This window comes from Microtus ochrogaster, unplaced genomic scaffold (genome assembly GCF_000317375.1).
Source record: "Microtus ochrogaster isolate Prairie Vole_2 unplaced genomic scaffold, MicOch1.0 UNK7, whole genome shotgun sequence".
Lineage (NCBI taxonomy): Eukaryota > Metazoa > Chordata > Mammalia > Rodentia > Cricetidae > Microtus > Microtus ochrogaster.
Genome location: NW_004949105.1, coordinates 6,385,047 through 6,411,775, shown reverse-complemented (window position 1 = coordinate 6,411,775; position 26,729 = coordinate 6,385,047). Strand labels below are relative to the sequence as shown.

General features: G+C 44.3%; 1 protein-coding gene across 3 annotated transcripts; it reads right to left on the bottom strand.

Moving 5' to 3' along the window:
• Positions 1 to 576: 576 nt before the first annotated feature.
• Ankrd10 (ankyrin repeat domain 10) lies at positions 577 to 26,729 on the bottom strand. 3 transcript variants are annotated; one of them, XM_005366292.3, is made up of 6 exons: positions 26,337 to 26,729; positions 23,973 to 24,125; positions 20,386 to 20,477; positions 11,039 to 11,274; positions 4,684 to 4,779; positions 577 to 1,781 (listed from the first exon to the last, which is right to left on the bottom strand). In XM_005366292.3, exons 1-6 carry the CDS (start codon positions 26,535 to 26,537, stop codon positions 1,318 to 1,320), a joined length of 1,242 nt encoding a protein of 413 aa, XP_005366349.1. In that variant the 5' UTR covers positions 26,538 to 26,729; the 3' UTR covers positions 577 to 1,317. The 3 variants fall into 3 exon arrangements, with proteins under 3 accessions (XP_005366349.1, XP_026644620.1, XP_005366348.1); XM_026788819.1 differs by lacking the exon at positions 26,337 to 26,729 and adding an exon at positions 25,605 to 25,771; XM_005366291.3 differs by lacking the exons at positions 20,386 to 20,477; positions 23,973 to 24,125; positions 26,337 to 26,729 and adding an exon at positions 15,856 to 20,188.

Below are 26,729 nucleotides of genomic sequence, written 5' to 3'. Positions count from 1 at the left end.
CCTGCCTCTGCCTCCCGAGTGCTGGGATTAAAGGCGTGCGCCACCACCGCCCGGCTCTCCAGCTTCCTTTAAAGAATATTTTGAGAGAGTCGCCCATGAACTTGTGAACAAACTGCTTCTGCATCAAGCCTTTGATACTCCGGGGCACAATCCAGGGAATGGGACTAAGCCTCACCAGAGAGTCAGCAAAGCAGGCAGCTTCTCTGACCTGGTGAGTGGTTTTCAGGGTTCAAGCAAGGGTTCTGACCTTGACTGCTGTGACAGGGACATTTTCAAAACTTCACCTTCTTCATGTAAGTCTAAGCTGTACAAGGATAACATGAATGGCAGTTTGCAGAACCCCACTGCAGGCTTGCCAGGTGACTATTTTACTCTAATTATCTAACTAAATTGACACCCTTAAAAGGCTGAAGTTCACTTTACCCATGGCAACTACAACCCATAAGTCCCAGAGGCAGCAATACTGCAGACATACAACGTCTTCATAAGACAGGACCACAGAATGAAGAGTGTGAGCAAACCCAACAGATACCTCACGACCAACCCCACCAAGAAAGGACACTCCAGAGAAACAGATCAGCAGTGAGGCTTTTATTCAATTTGTAAAGAACAGTTTAAAAAGAAAATGCTAGCACACTCTTACATTGGTTCCTTCATCTCACGGCTTCTCTGCACCGACTGCTATTACAGAAACCAGAAGTCATTGCAGTATTCACAGCCTAACTAGTGGCCTAAACAAAAGCTAATGTCTATAAAACCGTAAGTTTAATGCAGTTTTAATAAGAGAAATCCAAAATTCTCTCAGTTAACTGGATATATATATGGTATATATATTTAAGCAGAAAACCTCAAAAAACAGTAACAAAAAATAGGTCACCATAGTAAAATATTCTGACCTGACAGTTCCTACAAACAGTGACTTCCACTAAATATAAAGAGAACCATTATCTGTGGTAAAAAGTCTAGAGACCAAGTAGAAACATGGAAGAAGGGAAAGTACTGTGCCCTGACCACTGACGGCCTCTTCCTATGTGTCGCGAGTGCTGCAGCAAGTGGTAAATGACTGGATGATGCCCGCGTGTCACCAGGCCCCTCATCACTAACCCACAGCATCCACAAAGTGCTCCCCGCAGGAGGCACACACATCATCCCATGAGAGAGATCTGTGCCCTGGGAAGCCCCCTGTGCAGAGCCGCACTCACTGGCAACTGCGTCAATGAATCCAAGTCCTTTTTCAGAGAGCTGCGGCACCAACGACACAGGCTGTGCCGCTTGTGCAGGCTGATACCGCAGTGTGGCTGAGGTCGGCGCCTGGGCTCAGGAGCCATGGTGCAGCTGCATAGTGCCCAGGACGGCACTGTCATAGCGCTGCTCTACCCGGACGCAGCTCGAGTGTTCGAGCATGCTGCTCAGCTCAGGGATGCTCTCAGCAGTGTCCCCAAACCCATGGTAGTGTCCATAGTGCAAGTTCTCTCCCACATCCCCCACCCAGGACGGCCTGCTGGCCACACAGCTACTAGGGCTCCCGTTCAGATGCAGAGACCCACACATCTCAGGATTAACGCCCATGTTCTTTTCTGGCTCCTCAGTCCCATTAGCACAGACAGAACCCTGGTCACTGGAAAATGGCTGTCCATTGCTAACTCCATTAGGTCCTGTTAAGCACGGGTTACTCCTGCTCTCCATCCCATTGAGCTGGGTCGCGCAGGGGAAGTCCAAATGTCCATTGATGACACTTCCATTTGTCAATGTATTCAACACGGAGCTACAGTTTCTCATATCTGCATTAAGAAATATACCTGTCACCAAAACACAGACCAACGGGGAAGGAGAAACTAGTACATGTTCAACCCCTGCCACAATTCTAGAAAACTTGTTTGTGTACTGCTATTTTTTTCTTCTAAACAAACCAGTTCCTTTTCCAAGGTTATACAGGCAGAAGACACAACTGCAGTATTTTGCCTATAAGATAGGAAAAGTATATGTACTTCAGTAGCCTTGGAGAGCAGAAATAAATCACCAAAAGTAAACACAGAGCAGCAGATACCGATCTTCTAAACCCTTGAAGAACAGTTTAAGCCAACCCAGAAGGTACATCAGAACCCAGCAGAACACTCTCCACTTATGACAGTGAACTTTTCTAGTCAAGGAGGGAAAAGGCAATGAAGTAGATACATTAAGGAAGCTGGAACTAGGGCACCACTGGGGGATGTTTCCCAGTCAGGGCAGCACAGACACATTAGTAAAAAGAATTGCTTTTGTCTCATCAATACCCATTATCGGCATACAGCCCGAGATGCCACTCAGTGCACTGGCGCAGCACAGAATGGTGGCCACCGCCAACTATCAACACCAGTGGCTCCTACGGTCCTGGGTCAAGAGCAGTTCCTAGGGTTCCTGCTGAGCCCAGCATCAAAGATGACCCTGAGAGCCAAACTCTCCTATCTGGTTATTTTCAGAAACCACTGATGTTGGGAAAAGTGTGAACAGTTTAGTCCGCGGATTTAAATGTCCACTGACAAGATGATGCTGTACAGAGAACATGTGGGCGCACAGGGCTAGAGCACAGAGAGTTAAACTCATGTTCACAGGAGTCCACACTCAGTAAAAAACGAGCTCTTGCTTGGTAATACTCAATTTTATCTCAGTGTTCTGGGCTGTTGAGACAGACACTAAGCCTACTCAAGCTCAGTTCTAGTGGCTTGTGGAGGAGCACAGGGACGTTCCCTGTGCCCCACAGTTTGCATGTGTCCTGTCAAGGACTGTGGTTACTAAGCAAACAAAACATCAAGACAGGGCATCAACAGTTTTTCTTTTTGGATATTAGTAGTAATTATAACTTAGAAATTGCAACACATTCAGAGGATAATTTCCCCCTGAAATTTTAGTTTTCTGTAAACAACTCAGTATTAGAGAACGAATATTTCAAGTACTAGGAACAAAACTTTAAAAAAAATGAAGCACGATTTTCTCAAGGGGAAATTTTTTTTCCAAAAATAAAGTATAAATCATCTTTCCTGTACGCTAACTCATAAACAGGACGGAGAATTTCAGTTACTGATGCCCTACAGGCAGTGTCAGTGCCCAGCTGCAGTAAACCAGTTTCACTACTTACTGTCGCCTAGCCTCCTCTGCGGCAATGACTGACATCTCAAGGAGAAGCTGAGTCCACTCTACTCCCCCTCTCACACACTTGCTCAGCTGTGGACGGAAGCCACAAAGCACTGGGTCCAGGTAGCCAGGCCCAGCTGGGAAGACGTCTCTGATATGCTCACCGGAGAAGCTCACCCTCAGCGAGTCTCAAATGAGGGGCATTAAAAATGCGCAGGCATCATTAAAACAGCTTTTCCTAAGTGTGGAGCTGCATTAAGGAGAAACGCCTTCCTTCTGTGCAGTCCCCAGGGCAATAGCTGCTGTCTCTATGGGCTTTCACTCAAGGAACTACAAGACTTTCTAGGGATTCCTAACCCGTTTCTTCAGTCAGACAGTACTGGGAAGCATCAGAAGACCCACATGGCCTTCTGACATCCAGGACCACCACCTGGCTTGAAGGAAAAGCTTGCCCACAAGCTTAGCACGGGCTGGCGGTTAACAGAAGCAGAGGAGAGTGGTTACTCCTGCCTGACCAGGGAGGGAGCGATGTCACCTTCATCAAGGACAGGCTCCGGCTTTTGTCAGTTTTTCTTTGTGAGGTAAAACTACATCTGCTGACAGAAAACCTTATTTAAAATGTACTCTCTGAGCAACTGTTCACAGGTGAGTACACCACCCACAACTGCAGAGCAACTTAGGGGCACAGAAACATTTCCCGTGGGTTTGAAAACACACAGGTGACCTTTTATTCCCAGTAAAGAAAGGAACAGAAAGAAATTATAATAAAACCTTTTTTATAAAGAAAATCAGTATCTCTAAACAGACAGACATACTGAAATAGCATGGCGTTCTGTCATTACCTAAAGAATGGGAGAAAAAGGCACATGCCAATAAATACATCATTTCAGAAACCCTAAAGCCTGGAAAGCCCAAGCTTCTCTGACTTTAAACTGTAAAATAAGAGTTAATTATTTTCATTGCTGAACATTTTAACACGTAGAACACTGTTGAAAATGGTCAGCCTTTTAACAGTCTTCAAAGGATTGGTAGACACCAAAACAACCAAGAGCGTGGGGCAACTATCCCAAACTTGTCACAAGTGGGTCACAAGCCAGTCACCACCCCCACAGTTCCCAGTGTTGACAGTGAGCTGTCCACCTGCTGCACTGCCATCAGAATATAAGCAACAGCACGTGCAAAGTCACCCAAAGGCCATGCCAGGAAGCCAGATGCAGACCTCATGAGAACAAACAAGGCACATCATGTAAATGCTTCAAATAAGAACGGGATTGCACTCGCTCTCACTGCACTAGAATTCAATGAAATGCTTAATTCTTGCATCCATACAAGTGCCAAAAATTAAATTATAATAGAACATTTTTTTTCCTTAAAAGACACTGGACAAGAAAGTGCAAAGTTTGAGAACTTAGAAATAGTAAGCATACTGATTCTTGCAACGACAAGGGGTCTGCATTGCTGAAACAGTATATATTTCTATTTCTTTGGGTCCAACAGAACCACTCTCCTGTTGTTTGGTGTCTTCGAGCACTGGGGTGTTGTTGCAGCTAACAGGAAACTGTCCACTCCCACCTGATACAGCAGTAAACTCTCTGTCAACATGCATTCTCTCAGCGTCGTCTTCAGCCTCGCCATTTGCTAGTGGTATGGTGTGATCCAGGCTGGGAACTGTACAGGAGACAGGCAAGTTTAGATTTCTGTGCCCCAAAGAAACCAAGGCCACACTTTCCATCCCCCTTATCTACACTAAAAAAGAAGCAAAGATCACTAGGGAAATATTTTATTTGTCGAGACAGTCCTGGAATTCACTCTGCAGACCAGGCTGGCCTCCAACTCACAGAGATCCACCTGACTCTGCTTCCTGAGTGCTGGGATTAAAAGTGTGTGCCACCACTGTCTGGTGCTAGTGAACTTTTATACTGTTGTGAAAGTACTTTTATTTTTTTTTTAAATAAGTGTTTATGTATGCAATTTTAGCTCAAAATCATGAATTCCAGATTTTTGCTCATTTTTTAAATGGTAAAAGCTGTAATTCCCAGGTTGTTCTTTGGGTAAGAGTTGTATGACCTAGAGATAATTCTAAGTGTATCCCACAACGTCCCGACAATAAGTGGGTTTAATTAAATACTGAAGACAATTCTCAACATGAAGCATTCAAAACAATCTTGACATTAAAAAAAAAAGTCCCATAAACTTAAAAAAAAAAAAAAAAATGGAAAGGGTGGCACTCAAGCAGAGGCTGTCCATGGGGACCCACTCCCAGCAATGTCCAGTCTGAGTCCCCAACACAAAGGTACATACTAGAAAGTCTGTGACGGGAGGCAGAAGAACAGACTGCCACTCTGTCTGCAGGTGGAAGTGCAGACACCATCGTTTCAGGTACACACTCTGTAGACACCTCTGTCCCAAACCTGACAATCTTCTCACTGCTTCTCTTTGACAAATGGCTTCTAACTGATAAGAATGGGCTTCTTTTTTCTTTTAAAATCATGATAAAAATGGCTTTGAGAATTGCTGCTACATGCTGCTTCATTGACTTCTCTGTTATTCAAGCACAGAGTGAAATCGTGGTGCAGGTGTGTGGTCCGAGCACTAGAGAAACGAAGCAGTGGATCTCTCTGAGTCTGAGGCAAGGCACAGCAAGTTCCAGGCTAGCCAGGGCTAAAGAGTAGCCTGTCTCAAGAGAGCAGGGAGGGGAGGGAAAGCACACGTCATCTGCAGGAGGTTTTATGTATTGGATATCACACTAAATAAGCTAGACACAAAAATACTGTCTTCTCTCACATGTAAATCTAGATTTCCACACACACTGCACATGCAGGTGCAAGGAGAAAGGACATTAGTAGGAAGGAAGAGTAGGGGGTGTCAAATATAAGCAAGGAATGATACATGTATGAAATATCATACTGGAGCATATTATTTTGTATGCTAACTACTTCAAAAGTCTTTTATTCACCATATGGCCCCAGACACCTTAGGCAACAGAGTCTTTCTCAGCTGCCTCCCTCTGCGCTCTCACAACTGCATGGTCACGAGCCTCCTGTGCTCATCTCTGCTTACATTTCTTCAATAAATACCTACAGTTATTTCTGGGCCAAAGGACAGAAATAAACAACGCAGGGTATGAAGTAGTTTTCAAAATAGAAGAAATAAACTTCATAGCTTTAACTAGCTCTCATTTTAGAGGCACGAGGGTCTTTCTAAGTATTTATACCAACACTCCATTCCCCACCCCACCCCACCCAGATGCTAATGTGTAGACTGAAACCAAAGGTGCCAGAGACACAAGGAGAAGCCATCTGAATGAGCAGTGCAGGATGGAGACAGTCTGCACGAGTCAGACAAAGCAGTTTAAATAGGACTTTGGAACGACAGCCATTAAGCTGTCCTTCTCACATAAAGCTGTTTTAAATGTCAAAGTCCCAAGTTAGCAGGAATTCGGTACCAACTGGCCAGTGTCACCACAGCAATCACACCAGCTGTGATCCGGAGGGGTCAATGATGCAGCTAGCTGAGTAGGTAACAATGCACACACTGGGACCCTGAAGCCAGTGACCAGTGTTGGTCCCCATTCTGCTGTGTCTGCTCAGTCAAACCCAAGTACTCCTTAAACAGCCGCACCAGACGGTAGACACACTCAGGCCTCATAGAAAGTGGCAACTATAGATTACTGTTTTTGTGCAAGTTCACATCTCTGAAAAGTAGATGATTTTTTCTGCCTTTTTCTACCTACACCCGCTGACCTGAAGCATAGATGTGGGGTGCCTTCTATATTCTCAGCATTTGGAAGACTGAGACAGGAGGATCATAAGTTTGAGCCCAGCTGGACCACAAGGTGAAACTGTCACCAAAATAAAAACATCCAATAAATGTGAAGGACATTCTCTCTGTCCTCTGCCACAAAGCCTTACAAGTAGCCCTGACTGGCCTACACCTCACTCTGTAGACCAGGCTGGCCTAGAACTCATAAAGATCTACTTATCTCTGTCTACCAAGAGGTGGGATTAAAGGTGTATGCTGCCACGAAGCCCACGCACCAGCGAGAAAAAACAAAAACAGGAAAATAACTCCTTTCCAAATATTAAGAACCAAAGACCACTGATCTCAACATCACAGGAAGGTCTGGTGAGTGCCCCAGAGAAGCCCACTGAGGTGGATTTTCACACAGGGCTTTGTCACTGATCTAGCAGGGTAGGGAGGGAAGTTTTTTCATCTTCTACAGCTTAGCATCTCATTTCCTGAGCTTCTGGGAAGACGCTCATAACAGGCAGCTCCAGGATCATGGTAGACATGACTCTGACCAGGCAGACTCTCTGTGCCTGATGCACATGACAGATGCAGAACTATCACTTTTTAAAAATGCATGTCATGAATCATGAAATTAAATATCACAGTATTCCTAAAAATACTGTGTTTGGACTCCATATGCTCCAGTCACACCTTGATGTTAATGGCGTTTCTGCCCCCAATCTGTCTCTTCTAAAGAAGCCATTTGTGACACACCTGAGAAGGTGGCTTATGCGGATGTCTCGAGTAGCCCAATGGTTATTCTGCTTGCGTTTGGAAAGGAAGCAAAAAGCACGACCCCCCCCCACCACCACACACACACACACACAAGATTTCTGTGTAGCCCTATCAGGAACTCACTCTGTAGCCCAGGCTGACCTTTACTCAGAGATCTGCCTGCCTCTGCCTCCCAAGTGCTGGGATTAAAGGCGTGTGCCACCACTATTAACCAACAAATCATTCTTAAAGCTGCGTGGCCAAGCTTCCTGTGCTCTAGTTACCCAAGAGAAATGCTCCCAAGATCTACACTGCTAAGTTACACACAACCAAAACAGCAGATGCCAATGCACACAGGCATAAATCACCAAGGACTTTCAGACAATGAACCCACAAGGCTTGGGACAAAGCCAGGCTTGTAACACTTCCGGCATCCTAGAAAAGAGCTTTTAGCATTGGCCCACTAACCTCTGAGAGGTTGCAAAAGTATGTGCTGCCCAAGACTTCATGCCCTGCAGCCTTCAGTTTCAAGAACACTCATTATCAGGGAATGCTAAGCTAGAGGAAGGCCTGACTCTAACAAGAAGAGCAGGTGTAGAAATATTTGCATCTTGGTTTCAAGCAGCCAACTGTGAGGTACAAGAGCTGTGTGCTCAAATGTCGTTATCACCTACGTACCTCTCAATCTGCCAACTAGCTCCCGCAATACAGTTCAAGGTCTAAACCAAGGCTCTTCTATAAGGCAGACTGTCTGTGCCGGCAGAGCTGGGATGACACAAGGCAGAGAGAGGCAAGGCACAGGGACTGCGGCAGAGCTCTGGAGAGACTGAGGAGGACTGAGGCTGTATTTGAAGAGTACAAAGGGCCGTGTGTGAAACAGGCTGTCACAACTGTGGGAAAAACCAGACCAGAGTAGTGACAGGAAAACCACAGGTACCATGTGGTCCCCTGGCACAACCCCTGCACACACAAGAATGATACCTCTAGGGATCAGGATGACCACCTGTTTGGGAAAGTTAAGTTTTGACACCCTAAAAACTTAAAAACAGATAAGAGGCTGGAGAAATGGCTCAGTGGTTAGGAGCACTGGCTGCTTTTCCAGAGGACCTAGATTCAATCTCCAGCACCCACATGTCAGCTCACGATCACTGTAACTCTCTTTACAGAGGATCCAACACCTTTACTCAGACATACATGCAGGCAAAAACCTATGTACACAAAATACAAATAAATAAATTATAAAATTATATATAGGCAACTGCTGCAAAACTGAGAACATTGGGGACAGACATTACAAATTAAAAGAACCAAATGAACATCTTATTCCAGGAAGGAGTTCTTGTGAATTTCATGTTTAAGGCAGCTGGCAAATTACCTATTATGTACTGGCCAGGAATATTGTTTTCCTTCAGGACCCGTCAAGGACGACTGACAAAAACCCCAAAATCCTATGCTACACTTACCCAGAAAACCCAGCGCTGACTACGGCCAGGGAATGCTGTTTCCCTCCCAGTGTTTTACGGATCAACATCACAGTCACAGGCAGACCTGAGAGGTGAATGCAGCCTATTTCTCAGGCATTGCTTTCCCAGTCCTTGCCCAGTCAGTCTGAAGTTCCAAAGAAAGCCAGCACTAAGCACGGCCAGAGCACCATGTTCTTCTGAAGATGAACCGAGGGCACCAACACAAACTCAGCTGACTTGGAGGCAGCAGGTGCAGGACCATCCTCCAGTTCACTGCTTACCACACTGCCTTGAGCAAACGGCTGAGAAACAGAAAACACAGACACACAACTCTTTCTTGCAAACCAGATACTGAGGAATTATCACCTGTTCTCAGAGAGAACCATGGCTTGGCTCCAACACTCACACTAAGGTTCACAACTGGACTTAAGCCCAGTTCCAGGGCATCCAATGCCTGCCCTCTTCTGATATCAGCAGACACCAGGCATACACACATAGCACACAGATATACACGCAGGCAAAACATTCCTGTGTAAAATAAATAAATCTAATTTTTTTTGTTGGTTTTCTCGAGACGGGTTTCTCTGTGTAGTCCTGGCTGTCGTGGAACTCACTATGTATGCCAGGTTGGCCTCTAACTCATAGAGCTCCAACTTCCGCCTGCCAAGTGATTGGAATAAAGGCGTGTCACCACCACCGATTTTGTTTGTTTTTTCGAAATTGGTGTGTGTCTCCTGGAACTAGAGGTAAAGACAGCACTGAGCTACCATGCAGATGCTGGGAATTGAACCCAGGTCCTCTCGAAGAGTAGTCAGCGCTCTTAAGCTTTGAGCCATCTCTCAATCTAAGTCTAGTTTTTAAAATTGAATCAGAATTTAAAATAATAGCCACAACGAAAAGCAAATAACTATCTTTAAAGGATCTATCAATTATAACAGATAATGTACAATTTACACACTTGATATTAAGATGAACACTCCAATTTCAGTAAACCAACGAGGTACTGCATGAAACAGAAAAGGTCTTTAAAAAAATATATTAAAAGCTGGGGGTGGTCCACAAAATGAGTTCTAGGACAGGCTTGAAAGCTATGCAGAGAAACCCTATCTCAAACAACAAAGAACCCAAAACATTAACAAATAAACTGGAACATTGTACAAGTAACTACCATACTTATCAACTAACCAACACCTTGCCAGTCTAAACCCCTGTCCTGGTGTGCCACACTCAGCTTATATAGCACCTCTATGAAGCTGTAAGGCCCACAAATTATACAAATCCCAATTTGGCTAAGCTATTAATGTGTACATTCATATGTTCCTAAAGTTCATATGTTACTAAAGTCACAGTAACACAAAAACCTGCAGTGAAGAAATGTCAATGGCTGTAATACAGTAACAGAGACCATACTGGACAGTGCTGAGCAGGAGAAAGACGGTGCTGCTCACACCAAGTTCTGGGCACCACTAGGCAGCTAATGAATATCTGTCTGGTGTCCTGCTGCACAGGACAGGGTCATCCTCGGCAAGTCTTGTCTCTGCCTCCCAAGTGCTGGTGTGTGCCACTACAGTCAGCCATTGACAATTCTCAGAAGCTCAGAAACAACGCAGAAATTAACAACAAAATCAGGCTCGATGGCAGATTTCTTTACCGGTGACACTGTAAACAAATACAAATAAAGACATGCCCTCCTAGCTCACAGAGGAAGTATGAGGACACTCAGAAGCCATAGGTCCCATTCATTCACACTTGAGCTACCCGTAAGCCACTTCCACACCTCCCTTCTGGTAAACAGCCCCTCCTCTTCACAGTGCAGCACAGGACAGGTCTCCACTCCCCTACATACAACTCTCTCAGTGCTTAGTGTCTGGCAGAAGGTGCCTCTAAAAACTGCTTTTAGCCATAAAGAAGGGACTTGTCGAGCAGGGCCCTTGCTCTTTCCCACGCCCACATGGTCTCACCTCCGGTTCTAGCTTTCTTTACTCCCAAAGATTCTGAGTCTTCCAAGCATCTCTTTCGATTTGTTCCCAGGCTAATGTGATTGGGAAGTATGTTCTCGTGACCTCCATTCAAGGTGCCATTATGACAGAAACGGCTCATCTGATGGTTGTGGAGGCTCAAGAGAAACTGGGTGCACTCTTGGAAACCCTGGGTTTGTGCAATGTCTGCTGCCGTCAGGCCACTGGCATTTCTCAGGCTGTACAACACAAAAACAATGAATTACACCCCGCAGCACTTGACCCTGGTGTCTGCTCCTGCCAAACTGACTAAACTATCTGAAGGTAACAACAGATCTACAGCAAATCTTCATTAAGAGAGCAGTTAATCAGCCTGGTCTGTAACTAACTTTTCCTACACATATTTGATTTGGGAGACAGTAAAAACAAAAAAAATCAATATACTAAACTTAAAAGGTATCTTCCTATTTGACTTCTTAAAGTTGTGTTTTATGTTAGTCTGAAGAATCTAAATTTATTCTAACTTCAGACTTCATCTGAAACAGATTCTGAATTACCTGCACCTAATTTTAAAAGCCCATCCTTTAGCTTGAGTAAAATTATAACAAACATGTCTGACAACATTGTCCATGGCATTCATATCGAGTGGCTCCCTGAACACGCAAAGTCACAGCGTAGCAACAAGCCAGATTTGTGGCTGATATGTGACACTCTAAGTGGAAGTTCAGAAGGTATCCTGGCAAAATGGCCTGCCATAGATCCCAACATCTCAGACAAGTTCAGAAGTATTCTGACAAAGTGAGTTATGTTTTGATAGACTTGTCCTCTGCAGGACAACTTGCAGAAGCACATCATGTTGGAAAGCTATGACGTTTGGGTGACTAGCTCCCTGAACAACCCTGCAGTAGCACCACGGAGCTCATTCCCTAGGCTCGGTCCTACTCCTACTGTCGCCTGGGGATAACACTAAAAAAAATGTCATGGCAGAATTTAAGCCAGAGTCAAACAGGAAAGAAACAGCGTAATCTGTCAACAGGAGAAACCAGTGAGAGCCGAGGAACAAAGCTATGCTGTGAGGGCTCCCTCAGAAGGCGAGGACAGCGCTGCCGAGAGCAGAGCTGCAGGGAAGCAGCTGCTGGCTTCAGGCTCGGCAACTGGCACCGGGTACAGCAGTGGTGAGGGAGCTTCCATACCTACTCAGCCAGCTATCCTCCACGCCCAACCAAGACCTGATAAAACGAAGGCCTTGGTTGACGGGTTACTGTCAAGGAAACAAACAGAAAAACTTAAAACTGGAGCACCAAACTACAGGCTCAGGGACAAATAACGTTCTTAGTTTACAAGGATAACACAGCCTCGTATTCCATCACGTGCACAAGGCTTAGGCTGCAAAGTGTTTTGGACACGCATTAGACTTATTGAAAAAAAATAAAAAGAGGAAATATAATACCTATCTGAAGACAGACTCAAGTCCTCAAGTCCAGTTTGTGCGTGTGATGCACATGCCTGCAGTCTGTTGTATGTGTAGTGCTGCGGTGTGTGTATGGGGGGGCTAGAGACGGACTTCAATCTTTCTCCATCTTGTGTGTGGCGACAGGGTCTCCCACTGAACCTGAGTTCACTGATGTGGCTATACTGGCAGGCCGGAGAACTCTTGGAATCTGCTGTCTCCTCACTACCTGGGGATCCAAAATCAGCTCCCGATGCTTGTATAACAAGCTCTCTACTGACTGAGTTATCTTACCAGTCCTCAAGTCCAGTTGAATGAGATACAAAGAGGCAAGACCTGAGAATTCCAGGAATCAGTAGCATTTTCTTAAAAATAAAAAGCAATTATATACAGGACCAGTAAGAAGATTTTAGCACAATGAATTCTGATGTAGAGTCTTTATAGCATCTTACTGATACATGAATTAAAAAAAAAAGATTTAATACATGGCCAAAACAAAGCCCACCTATCATTAAAACATGACATACACAGATATTAAGTGCCCCACACAGTTACACGACTTACATTTCTTATAAATGTGTGGAGTTTATCAGATAGCAGAGTAAGGACGGTCTAGACAGGTCCACTTGTCAAGAAACAAACTGAAAAATTCAAACTCCCTCAGAATTTGAAGACAAGAGCAACGCTATAGACAAAATTTCTAACAAACACTTTTATTGTTACATTTGCATGTGTATATAATACACAGGCACTATGATCTATATATGGAGATCAGAAGACAACTTGTTAAAGACTATTGTCTTCTACCATATGGGGTCTGGGAACTAAACTCACTGTCTCACTCGCCCACAAATGGTCATTTCTATGGATAAGCATGGTCTTGTTCACCAAAATGAAAAAATGCAGAAATGGGAAGCCAACATCAATAACAGGGTAAGTAAATGCACTAGGAAATCTGCACCATAAATCACAGTAGGCTTAACAGCTTGCCCCCATCGCCCAGGCAGCCACTAACACTGGGGCTTTCCTCTACCACGAGAGCCAACCAATTTCTAGATGTTTACAGGGTCCAACTTTCAAATGTAAGAGAAAATCTCAGAAAATGAGAGCCAAGCCATCCTGTGCAGCAGCAGTAGAGTCAAATGTCAACCTGAGCCTTGCTACAATTTTGAAGGACCAGAAGTAAATAAGAATGGGAAAAAGTTCTAAAAAGTGAACGGGACACATCACTATGTCTACACATCTGTGCTACACAATGCCTGCAGAGACAATCTGAGTCACATGCAACTTCACATATAATGCCCACTATTTCTCGTTTTGATTCCTGTTAAAATTATAGCTCATGGGCCAGGAACAGAGCTGCTGACAAGCATGAGGCTGCTCCCCTCAAACCAACCAGGACCCCCAGAGTCCTCATTGTTTTACACACTACTGGATTCACTATATAGTCAAACAAAAAGAAACTTTCTACTAACTGCCAAATCTATCACAAAATATTGGATACCAAGACAACTATCAGATCAAGCAATCCTGTCTCAATATCTGCTACGCCTCATCTGAGAGCCTCACAGCGGAATCCAGATGTGGGACTATGCAGAACAAGTACTGCTTTCTAGGTCTTCCAACTACTTTTACCAACTTAATTTCAATTCATTAGAGGCTAAAAATTATGTGGGCTTGCACATCAATTAGGATAGCACTAAGTTATATCCCCTCAAAACATGGGTTTTATTTTTGTAGTGTTGGGGATCAAATCCTGGGGTGCACACACGGTAAGCATTCTACCATTGATGTATACCCTTAGTCATCAAAATAGTATTTTTTTAAAATATTTATTTATTTATTATATATACAATATTCTGTCTGTGTGTATGTCTGCAGGCCAGAAGAGGGCACCAGACCTCATTCCAGATGGTTGTAAGCCACCATGTGGTTGCCGGGAATTGAACTCAGGACCTTTGGAAGAGCAGGCAATGCTCTTAACCACTGAGCCATCTCTCCAGCCCCCCAAAATAGTAATTTTTAATAAAAAAAAAAAGCTTGGGTCTTTAAATTCTGTTTTCACACACTGTTTACATTTCAACTTTAGTGTTTTGACAGACAAGACAGCAATCTTCGTCAGACTATACCAAGTTAACTGTACCTTTGGCCTCTATGCAGCGTTCCCAGTTTAAGGAGGTAATCTCAGCCTTCCTTGCCCTAGTTTTTTAAATCCCATGGGAGGTGGGCACGCAAATGAATGAATGACACAATTCACTTACGATTTCTATGTCCACTCTACTTTGGGTCAAGTGCTTGTTAACTAACAGCGTGCCCTTTCAGCCTGATTCACCAGCATTCACCACAGGACTACCTGTGTCCTGCCGACAGACTCTAACTAAGTACCAATAAAGATATATTACTTGGAAGAAATGGCTAAAACTGTTTTTTTTTTTTTTTTTTTTTTGTTTTTTCGAGACGGGGTTTCTCTGTGGCTTTGGAGCCTGCCCTGGAACTAGCTCTTGTAGACCAGGCTGGTCTCGAACTCACAGAGATCCGCCTGCTTCTGCCTCCCGAGTGCTGGGATTAAAGGCATGCGCCACCACTGCCCGGCCTAAAACTGTTTTTTAAGAATGATCCTTAGGCCTTATCCACTCTCTCTGGTCCTAAAACCCCCCACACACACAAAAGTACTAAAATGGGGAATCTATTAAAAACTCTAGTCTTGTTGAAGCTCTGAAATGGACTTGAGGAGGAGGCTGGCAGAACTCTACCTGCTGCCCCTGCCTGTCAATCCCAGCTGAGGGCTCCTACTGCTGGGCAAGCTCTCAACTACCGAGCTGTACTCCCAGACGTCTGGCTCATCTTCGAGAATCTGAAAACGAGCACGAGAGAACAATCCCAGCTACAAATGAAATATTTTGCCAAAGTGGCAAAAATGAATCAAACTGTCACCAAACACAATTTCCTGTAAGAATATTTTGAATGGAGCATTCAATTTTAATTTGCTCAAGAATTCCTCCCAAGGAACTGATTGCCACTGAGGCCAGCTGCCCCTTTGATTTTCCACTTACAGTGTCACAATACCAGAGTAGAGAAGCAGTTCCAATGACTGTTTTTTCTTTAATTAACAAAATAATCATATTTTCACAACTCAAGGGGTCACATCACCTTTGTGATATTCTTTATGCTAATGCCATGTGACAACAAAAATTAACCACAATTTTATATAAATAATATTTCTGTTAAAATTCTGATCTGAATTTAGCTATTGTTAGTTTACAAATAAAAGGGTAGATATCATAAATTAGGGTAAGCAAAGCATGCAAATCTAAAGAATCTATATCTGAATTCCTAGATTAGCATTAAAACCAATCACCGCAACAAATACCTCAACAGTATGCTTGTGTGCAGAAGGGAAGCCATACTGAACATTCAATGCCACAACCGTAAGGTTTCGGAGAAGCACCTGTGGCAGTTTCAGCAGTTTCTATGTGAATGCTCCCCCTTTCTAGGATTACTTGAAAAAACCAAGTCAATTCGAATTATGTAGCTGTAAAACATTGACATGTGTAGTTTTTACAGATTCAGAATCTTCTGCGTGACTTAAAACGGGCATGGTTCATACACAGGAAACGTCAATCATAAGGGATCACATTTGCAGGCAACACTGGATTAAAAATACATACACACATGAGGTGCAGGGCAGTCACAGGGCTAAGCCACAGGGGCGTGACCGCTTTCACTGCTTTAGCGCTGTCTTTAAAGAGTTACCTCTAGGAACTTCAGTGTGAAGCCAATTTATGTCAATATTTCAACAAATGTTTAACAGTATGGACTAAAAACCATCAACTCACGATTCTGGTTACTTTAAAATTTGGTATGCTGTATCGCAAATACATTAGTAACTATTCCTAGATGGAAATAAGCAAATAAATGCAATCATTAAAAAAAGATAAAAAAATAAAAACATTTACTAAATGTCTATTCATACAGACAAAACATTAGCAAACATGTTATTGCAGTAAAAGAAATACAGGTGTATTTTTAACCCTTTGGTATCCAAACACATAATCAATCATGAAGACTTTCATAAATGCACTCTTCAGTTAACAATAGGAAGAAACTATTTTCTTTAAAGTTTCTACCTGAATAAGTTTGGTGCCAAGTTTTCATTTCAAGTTCAACATTACTGAGGATGATTAGCACTGCAAGTGAACCACAATTACTGTTTGCATACGTTAAAACACCTAGCATGTTCCACCATGACGTAGCAGAGAGGAATAATTGATATTTTAAACTGTTGGTTTGTTTTTAAAACACCATTTAATATAAAAGTAACAGTTAAAGAAACAGTGAAATCTATGTCATTTAAGTTACTAATAATTCTAAGTAAGTCTTTCAGCTCTGGAGCCTTGTCATATACTGACTGCACCTGCCTGTGGGCAGACCTGCACAGCCACCTCCATCCTGCAGTAGGGACAATGAAAAAAGAGGCAAGCATACGAGGATGGAAGAACTCTTCAGTCACGGTGAGTCTGAGACATCTAGCAGGACTGATGCTCTGAAGGACAAATATGTTGAGATGAATTAACCATCAACTTCAGAAGTAAATGGCTAAGACAGTATGCTTACATTTTGCCCATAAAAACGTTACAAGAGAACTGATATACTACTCTACATACGTTTGTGATGTTTGTCCTGGTGATGATCCTGTCTCTATCTAGGCAGGGTCCAGCTGAAGTCCATACACCTGCTTCAGAGACTACAAAAGTCTAGCAGATCCACAAAGCCTGCAACTGTGGCTGGCCTACTGTCACTTTGGACTGCTGCTGTCAGAGACAACTGAGCCCATCTCTACACAAGGTGAAGGAGCCGGCCTATCTTAGTCCAATGCTGCTTCTTCAGCCGTCTCCCGGACAGTAAGGCTGCTCTTGGGCTAACACGGTAATTATTTCTAAGGTACCGCACTAGATCTGGTTGACATAAAATATACAACTTTCTACTGAAGCCATATTCTATAGAGGGGCAGACTGGTATCATCCCTGCCTTCCACATCATGTGAGACTGATTCAGAAATTCAACAGAGTTCAACATGCTTAGATACAGCTCGAGGTCCTTTAAGGTACACAAGCATTTAGTGTGCTCACAGAACTGGAATCTGAGTCTCTGTATTTGGACTTTTAGGGGTGAACAACGGCAATTACTGATGACTGCCACATAAGCCAGCAGCAGAAGCTTATGTGGAAAAGATAACTTGGCACCAAAACTCAAGATTTAAATTAAGAGAAGAAAACAAAAGTCCATCAGCATACTCACGTGTGGTGCTAGAAAATTTAATACGATGCACAGCTGCTGAAAAGGGTTATCTTACAGCTGCAACCTATATTAACAAGTCAGCCACAACAAACCACTACCACAGACAGTTACCCTCACCATCTATCTACCTGATGATCAGAAAAGCACAACTTTAGTCTTTGGCCACTGCAATGTAGCAGATATATAAAAAGCAGAGTAGGAATTAAGAGCAAAACCATTAATTTAAAAATAGCAGTATGAGGCAGCTTTTAACCTATTCACAGGAAAAGGAAAGTTTTTAATCTCTTAAATATTATAGATTATAAAATAAATTAACAATCTGACCCATTCTGAAATGGAAAATATATTAAGTAATTTTAAATAAGGAAACTAATGCTAAACCTTTGGTCTTAGGGGGAAAAAAAGACCTATTCTGTGCTGGGACTATTATGTGGCCATGTAAAGCAGCATTGTAAGGGAACACAGATCTAGGCGCTGCTATTTGGGGGACTCAAACTGCTTATATAGACAGACTAAACAGATACATTATAAAAGTGTGCAGAATAGACACCAAGAAGCAGTTTTCAATTTAGCTTACTAGCAAAACCGACATTTTCATTAGATAATAAACTGAATAACCACACACATAATAGCAATAAATTTATTCTACTTTATTCTAACTCTAAGCCAAAGACTTCTGATTTTAAGAATTGCTTTTGCCTAGATAGTTCAAGCTAAATGTTCCTTCCAAAAAAATGTGAAAGCTCAGTCCAGGGCAGTCACCATACTGCAGGGTCTCGAGGGGGTGGCTCCTGTACTGAGATGGGGGACAGACTGACACTCGAGGCCATGCTCAGCCACACCTGGTAGAAAAGAGACACTTGAGGGTCCTGTAACCAAGGACAGAATTGTAAATAAAAGATACTCATATTTTAAGATACCTACTTAAAAGAAAGAAAGAAAAAAAAGGACATACTGACAGATATTTACTGGCTCAAAGGATTAAGCTAACCATTAAAATTAAAATCTTTGCAACAAAATGTTCAGGACCAATTAAAGCATAATTTAGAAAAAAAAGCTATTTAAAAAACCCAACTTTAATTGCCCATTATTTCCATAAATGATAATTAAGTAATTTAATCAATTTAAAATCAAAGCTTGCTATTAAAGGTGTAAGTTTTTAATATAAGTACAGTGGATAAAACTGATTCTATAACTTTAAAGCAACTGAGAATCATCTTAAATGTTTTAAGATTATATAATATATATCTACATTATCAAGTTGTTTTTTTTACCTTACCTTCCATCACAACTAAATGGTCACAAGGGTCCTTAAAATATAGCAGTTAATATATGCCATTTTTTTGTTTGTTTTTGAGACAGGGTCTCACAATGTAACTCAGGTGGGCCTCAAAGGTCCACTCATTCTGTCTCAGCCTCCTGGGTGCTTGGATTTTCTGCCATGTGCTGCTACGCTTAGGCAACACAGGCTGTGTTTATAACATTAAACCACCAAGCCCAAACAATGGCAAAACTAGCCAATAAAGAAGGAAACGGAAACTAAGACAATGACTAGGGTGAGCTCTGGACACAGACATGCCTGCATGAGCTAACATACATGGTTTTGTTACTTAGGATCTAAGTTCAGAATTTACTTGTAATACAGAGTTGGAACAATGAAATGGAAACCAAAGGGTTAAACTAAATTGTCTGGGTCTCATCACATCCAAGAGTCTCAATTTCCACATTTCCTGTTAAAATAAAGTGGTTTCTAATTAACTTTTAAATGAATTACTCATTAAGTTACAGTAGAATTTAACAGCTGGCATTCTCAGTTATCTTGGTTATTGCAGCTCTCTATAGCTTATACTCAACGTTTTAAGGGTGAAAAACCGCATCCATTTGTTAATGCTGTGAACTGCAGAAGAAAATTTTTACAATGTAAAAAAAGTTAAACAAATGAATATAATACCTAAATGATGCATAATGCTATGGCTAGCTAATGATTTGCATACAAGATCACATTTCTGAACTAACACATTCACACGTTAGCACTGTTCTAGCGGGTGACAGACTACAGCTCATGTAAATAGCACTAAAATAAGAACATTCTAAACTAACCCTCAGCATCAGATTCCAAGCAAGTTAAGCCTCTATGTATGGAGCTCCAGTTTACTAGAAGCTGTAAATCATGAGGTCCAAGGAGGCTTTAAACGAGGCCTCACACTGCTAAGAAAACCCAGACTTGGAAACAGTCTTCAAGACTGTGAGCCAGAGGGACCTGCAAAAACCTGACTCTAATCCAGGCCTCCCCGTGTGAAATTATAGCCTGGCAGACAGTGTGAGGAAGACCTGCCATAGTGACATGACGCCTTAGTGGCAAAGTCTCTAATGGACCGACTGCTCTTTTCATCCACTCTGCTGCCTCACTCTGGCTACGGAGAGAAGCCTAGATCTGCTAGTGGTCAGCCTAGCACAGCCTTTCTCACTAACCCTCATCAAACTATATTGCTAACTCTAGAAACAAAGACCTTGTTTTAAGGCTTCTGCTCCTCTAAATGCTATTTCTGTACAGAACACCTCGAGCAGTCTCTAGGTGAGAGGAATAATTGAAGACACTTACTCAGTACGAGCCCCGTTCCCTACCAGGGCAGTGATGCACTCCAGGCTACCAGAGCGGGCCGCCTTGTGAACGGGAGTTTCCCCCTCACAGTCCTGAAACACAGAATGCACATGCTCAGATTTACCACAGCTGTTGGCAGTGACACCTAGGTATTGAGTACAGAGCCTCTCTTATCTTTGACAAAAGGTAACCCGAGCACAATCTGAAATGGAGAAGGCAGTCACCTGCGAGAGGACACGGAAAACCAGGCTGCAGGGCAGGCTTGCTCCACCAGTTAGCTGCAGGGTATGGAGGAAGACCTGGGAGATGTCCCACATGGATGGTGTAGGCCAGTAATGCTGATTTACCCATCATTTTATCCTGAAGCTTGGTACAAATGTGTTGTATACAAACTCAAAATAACTATCTTATGACAAATAAGAACAAATTCACATTAAAATAGCTACCCAGGTCAAGAAAAACAAGGTAACATAAAGTCCAACCTCCTGTTATTCCTCTATTGCTTCTGTAGAGCCAACACCAGTAAGACACGAGAGCCTGCTTGAACTCCCTATCCTGATTGGAACTGTATTTTAGAAAAGATGATCTCAAGCCAGAGGATGGGGTAATGGTCAGGGAAAGCTTAGTAGTGCTAACAGACCTTTGGCTGGGCAAAGACACTGGAGGCACCAAAAGAAAACAGATGGAGTGAGCACCCAGGGAAGCCACTCAGGAGTACAACAGTCATTAGAAAACAAACAAACAAACAAAAACCAGGGAAATCCCTCCAGGCTGTGAGAAACACGAGCAGCAAGCAAGAGGAGGATCTCAGACACCCAGTGCTGTCTAGGAAGCCCTGAGGGAGAGCTCTGCCAGTACTTGAATGGATCCCACTTCAAGGTTCCCGGGAGCAGCAGCAGGCAGTACCTGCACATCACATAATTAAGGGATAAAGAAAAAAGGCAGGAGCACAATTGTACAGTGTGGGGCCCTGGGAAAAGGCCATTCATAAATTTAGCAAATGCAGTGCTCTGCACAGGGAAGTGTTCACTTATTTAAACATTGACTTTATAAAGTGCTACAAAAGTCTAATCAGGAAAAAGTTGGGCTTGTTTTTGAAGAAAGAGAAACAGCAAGTCACGTGACTAATCATGAACTACTGATGAACCCAGATATTTAAGCAAACTACTTTCACCTTTTTCCTTTGTGGGAGACAGGTTCTCTCAACTGTGTAGCGCTGGCTGTCTTGGAACCTGCTACACAGACCCAACTCCCTGTCTCTCTAACACTAGGATTAACGGCGTGTGTTACCACGTCCATCCAAACTAGAAGAAGGGTAGAAGAGACAAAAGCTACAAAAAAATTGCCCAGGTTGAAGGTTCTATCTGTAAAGCGCCCACTGTACAAGCAAGAGGAACTGAGTTTGGGCCCCAGTTCCCATATGGAAGCCAGGCAAGGCGGTGTGCGTCTGTAACCCTGGAAATGGGAACCACAGAAGTCTCTTAAGCTCATTGGCCAGCTAGACTAGCCAAACTGATGAGCTTTAGGTTCAATGAGAAACAATCTTAAAAAAGACTGAGTGATTGTGGTAAACATTCAACACTGACCTCCAGCCCCCATATACACACACACCTGCACACACCCACAAGGGCACATAGAGCATATACCAACACTACACACAGAGACACACATACTCTGCAGGAAAGCTAACAGGCTTAGAAGAGATTTTGTGAAATACGCTCAAAAGAAAAAAAAACTTACAGTTAATTTTGGAACAAGAGAAAAAATTTCTCAAAAAGATGGAGGGATATTAACAGTGGTCAGAGAACAGGCAGGACTACCCAGCCCTGGCTTTGTGACTTCCTCCCTGAAGGAGAAAACTCTTCAAACGTGGCTCAGGCCTCTATTTACATTTCAAAAGCGCCCCAGCAAAGCAGCAACAGCAAGCAAGGCTAGAAAGACTTGCCCAGGGAAGTCAGGCAAGTGGTGCTCTCTGAAGGCACCCCAGAGAATAGCGGGGACATCAGAGGCACACCTGTGAGCCTGTACTCTCACTATCTGCTAAAAACAATCAACTAAAACGAAATGCTAGCTGAAAGGAGCATCTCTCTTTTAAAAGGCACACATACACAAAAAGGTACCAATTTCTTTATACCTCTCTAAATTACACACTTTGTTAACTACCTAAAGTTAACACAAAGGGCATTCTAAACTTAAATTTCATATTAACAAAGAATATGAAATATTTCCATCCATGGAATTATTATCCATATTTTATTGGTGCAGTTGGAACCACAGTCTAATAAGTAAGTGACTTGTTCAAAGTCAGACAGCCCAAAAGCAGATCCTAGACTCAAACCCACAGTGCCCATTCTGCGGAGACCAGGAGGCAACAGTATGGACAGCAGGCAGATGGACAGACATGCCTCTGCCCTTTAAGGTGAGGGTGCAAAGGAGGAAATTCATGTAAGAGAACATGTAAGGATCTAAAGCTGTCTCTACTCATGTCTCAGTGACAAAAAGCTGCACAACACACCTCGCACCCCTCTCCTACTGTCTTCGTTCCAACCCAGGACCAAAACACTTGCCATTTCATGTGGGCAGCTAACTTATCTCAGGAAGGAACCACACTGCTTTACAGCTGTTATAACCAAGGCCAAAACCTCAGCAGAGAGAAAAGGAAGAGGAATTGAAGATCCTTTGCACACAGGATGCTGATGAGGATAAGAAAACACATAAGGGACTGGAAAGTTGGCACATCAGTTAAGAGCGTGTACTGCTTACCCAGAGAGGACCCGAGTTCCATTCCCAGCACCTGTATCAGGTGGCTTACAACCATCGCTAAGTCTAGCTCTGAGAGGAGCCAACACTGGTCTCAGCAAACAGGTGCACATACCCACATAATTCTTTCTTAAAAAAGAAAAGCACATGGAAAATGAAAGAGGGAAAAAAAGGTGCATAACATAGCTACCAGAGCTGCCAGTATGTAATCCACCCTTTGAGCTGGGCTCTCTACTCCATTTCAGACCATCTAACTGGATGTTTCTCTACTATAGGTTAATAATGTAAACATACTTAAAACATATCATAAAAATTCTGGCTCATACATCCTCTAGTCTGCACCCTTAAATACCAGTTTCTCAGCCACTCACGCTTCCCACTAAGTAAATGACATTTAAAGTGACGTTTCTACACCTATCACCACCCCCAACTCGTGCCTGGAGGGTAAACCCACTTTGAAGCCAATAAAAGCTATCCTTTTGGTAGTTTGGATGTGTTTCTGCTGTATCTATGAAGTTAAGGCAGCAGTGAGTGGGTGCCAGGAAATCCGGGCTGTGGGCCAAAAGCCTTCTATTATCAGCTGTGACCTTGGGCAGATCATCGGACCAGATCTGGGTGAGTCACTTAACAGGTAAAAGCACTCTACAAACTGGGTGCACACCTCAGAAGGAAAGGGCGTATTATCCACAAGTAACTGAAGGAACAAATTCCAGTTCGCCTCAGGTAAAGACATCAATCTGTAATTAAGGCCTTGAATTAAAACAGTATCCTGTGAGTAACTGTAGCTGGAAAAGTCAACAAAGGCAGTGTCAATCAGGCCTTCTTACCGGTTTGTTGATGTCAGCCCCGGCTTGAATCAGCCAGACCAGACACTGAGGATGTCCTCCAAAAGCAGCGATGTGGGCTGGGGTCTGGGCATAGCGGGTGGTGGAGACGTTCAGTGAGGCGCCTGCTCTCACCAACTGGATTAAGCACTCCAACTTTAAACAGGCGGGAGGACAAAAACAGGACGTGTCAGTATAGCAACTAACAGGACACAATCTAAATTCAATAACGGTCAGTAGTGGTGGCATTTTTGTCACCATTATTTTTTCCTTCTGACAATAAGTTAATCTCTTCCCAACACTATGCAAAAATTTTAAAACATTTAAGCTAAGAGTGAATTATTCTAAAACTTCTAAGACTTTCACACAGGATAAAAATGTTACTGATTGGCAGGCCACAAAAAAATGTTTAAGTATAGTAAACTCTTTACAGTCAGACTTTCCCGTATCGCGCACAAACAACCATTCTACACTGAATGCCCCCCAAAGCTGATTCCCCATCACATTCTCAGTCTTTAAAAAAAGTTACACCACAGCTGAGCTCACCCAGCAGGTGACTAACTGAAAGACTAGCAAGCAGAGACAAGACACAGCCAGGTCCCACTGTGCTGGCTGCTGGTTATGACTCCAGCAAGTGCCTGCCACGTGGCCAGGAAATTTTTGGGACTTACTTGTTCTCCAGTTTTGGACTGCTTGTTTCTCCTCAACTGACCACAGGGCTGTGAAGAAGCTGTGCCTGGTTGCAAGCAATTCCAAGAGCAAACCCTGGGTCTCCTTCTCTGTCACTGTAAGCAATTTAAGCTTGTCTTTTTTTTTCTTTTTTGGTTTTTCGAGACAGGGTTTCTCTGTAGCTTTGAAGCCTGTCCTGGAACTAGCTGTTGTAGACCAGGATGGCCTTGAACTCAGAGACCCGCCTGCCCCTGCCTTCCCCAGTGCTAGGATTAAAGCATGTGCTAGTAAGCTTGTCCTTATAAAGGACAGATCACTTCAATAAACACTCTGAGTTTTATTGATTGGCAGGCTACAAAGCTTGCACAGCAGGCAGTGAACAGACTTAAACACAACAGTGTTAGACAGAGGTGGAAAGTAATGCCTGGTGAAGAGTTCCTTTAATTTCTCAAGGGAAAAATAAAAGTACAAATCAGTGGTAAGATAAATAGGTGTCAAATGAAAAGCTTTTAATTAACGTTTAACACGGAGAGAGTTCCCAGGACTTGAACTTGTTAGCTAGGCCATGTTCCACTGAGGAAACTGGGTTTGGAATTCTGGAAAGTACTTTCAAATGGGTCATTTTGTAAAAGCAAGGTATAATTAGCCTTAATAATGGCCAGTCTTCCGGGAATAAATAACCCTCATAAACGACTGGGTAACTTCAGCATCATTGGTACATCCTAAGGAAAACATACTGGAAACCTTCAGAAAGGGAGACAACAGGCTGGGGAAGGAGGCTCGGCCTCTGCGATCTCAAGAGCTTTCCTTCCTAGTTAGAAGGGGTTTCCACATCGTGAGACTATCGAGGTTTGTAAGACAGCTCAAAACCAGAGTCCTCGCCTCAGCTACCATACTGGTCTCCACAGCCAAGTCTACACCTCGTCCTCGGTGGAAGTGAAAAAGGTCTTTCAGTTTTTATCTTACATTGGGGTAAGACGGTAGACCGCGAAGTCGGCCGCTTTGTGGCGCCGGAGGCGCTGCCCGGTAACTATGGAGACGCCCAGCCGGTGGATTTCCAGCGACCACCCGCACCGAGGCCCGCCAGGACTGTAAGCCATCCTTCCCAGGCCAGAAGGGCGGCCCCGGTCGGGATCACGCATGCGGTCCCATCAGGTGCAGACCTGACACCCACGACTACGAGGAGGGCAGCGCCCATCCCTTCCTGCTTTAAAGGCGCTCTGCCCCCGGGGGTTTCCATTACACGGGCCCGCGCCGCTTTCCGTTCCCTCCTCCTGAGCGGGAACCGTCTACACCGTAGCCCGAAGACGGGGCGGACTCGGCGCCAACCGCCCCGACTGCGGCCTACATCACTCCCTCTCTGAGCGGTGCACATGCGCCCTGGGCCCTCCGGGGCGCCAGGTTAGGCCCACCCCGCTTCCTTTCTGCCCTCCCAGCACTCCCCGCGCCCCCCGAGGTCCCCTGTCGCGCGGCGCCGCACATGCGCCGTGGACCTCCTCGAGGCGCCGATCCGGCCGGTAAAGATTCCGCGCCCCCACCCGCTGAGTCGCGGACCGCGTTCTGCCACACATGCGCCCTAGAACCCTGGGGGGGGGGGGACGACGGAGCTTTTGCCGCGCTCTCCAGGCACGGTGGGGTGCACGCTGATCCTCACGGAAAACCACGCGGAAAATGGCGCCTTAAAGTGCCCGCGCCCACCTTTCCGAAGTGCGCGGCCCAGTGTACCGGCGTCCAGCCGTAAAAGGAGTCCTCGGCGGCCAGGTGAGCGCGAGGTGTGTGCGGCAGCAGCGAGCAGAGTGCGACCAGGTCCCCGTCGCGGCAGGCGCGGTGCAGTGGGAAGCGGAGCGACAGCAGCTCCTCGCTGGAGAAGCCTGCCTCCACGCCCGCGCCGGCCGACATGATGGGTCGCTGGCAAGCGCGCCCGCGCGCGCGACTCGGACCGGCGAGAGGAACGTTTGGGCCGAAGGCCTGCGAGTCCGCCACTACCCAAGCACAAAGGACAGGCGAGCGGCGGCCGTGTCCCACTCGCTGCCGAGCGCGGCGAGCACTGAGGGCGGGACCTGTGCGGCGGGGCGGGGCCTGCGCCTGGAC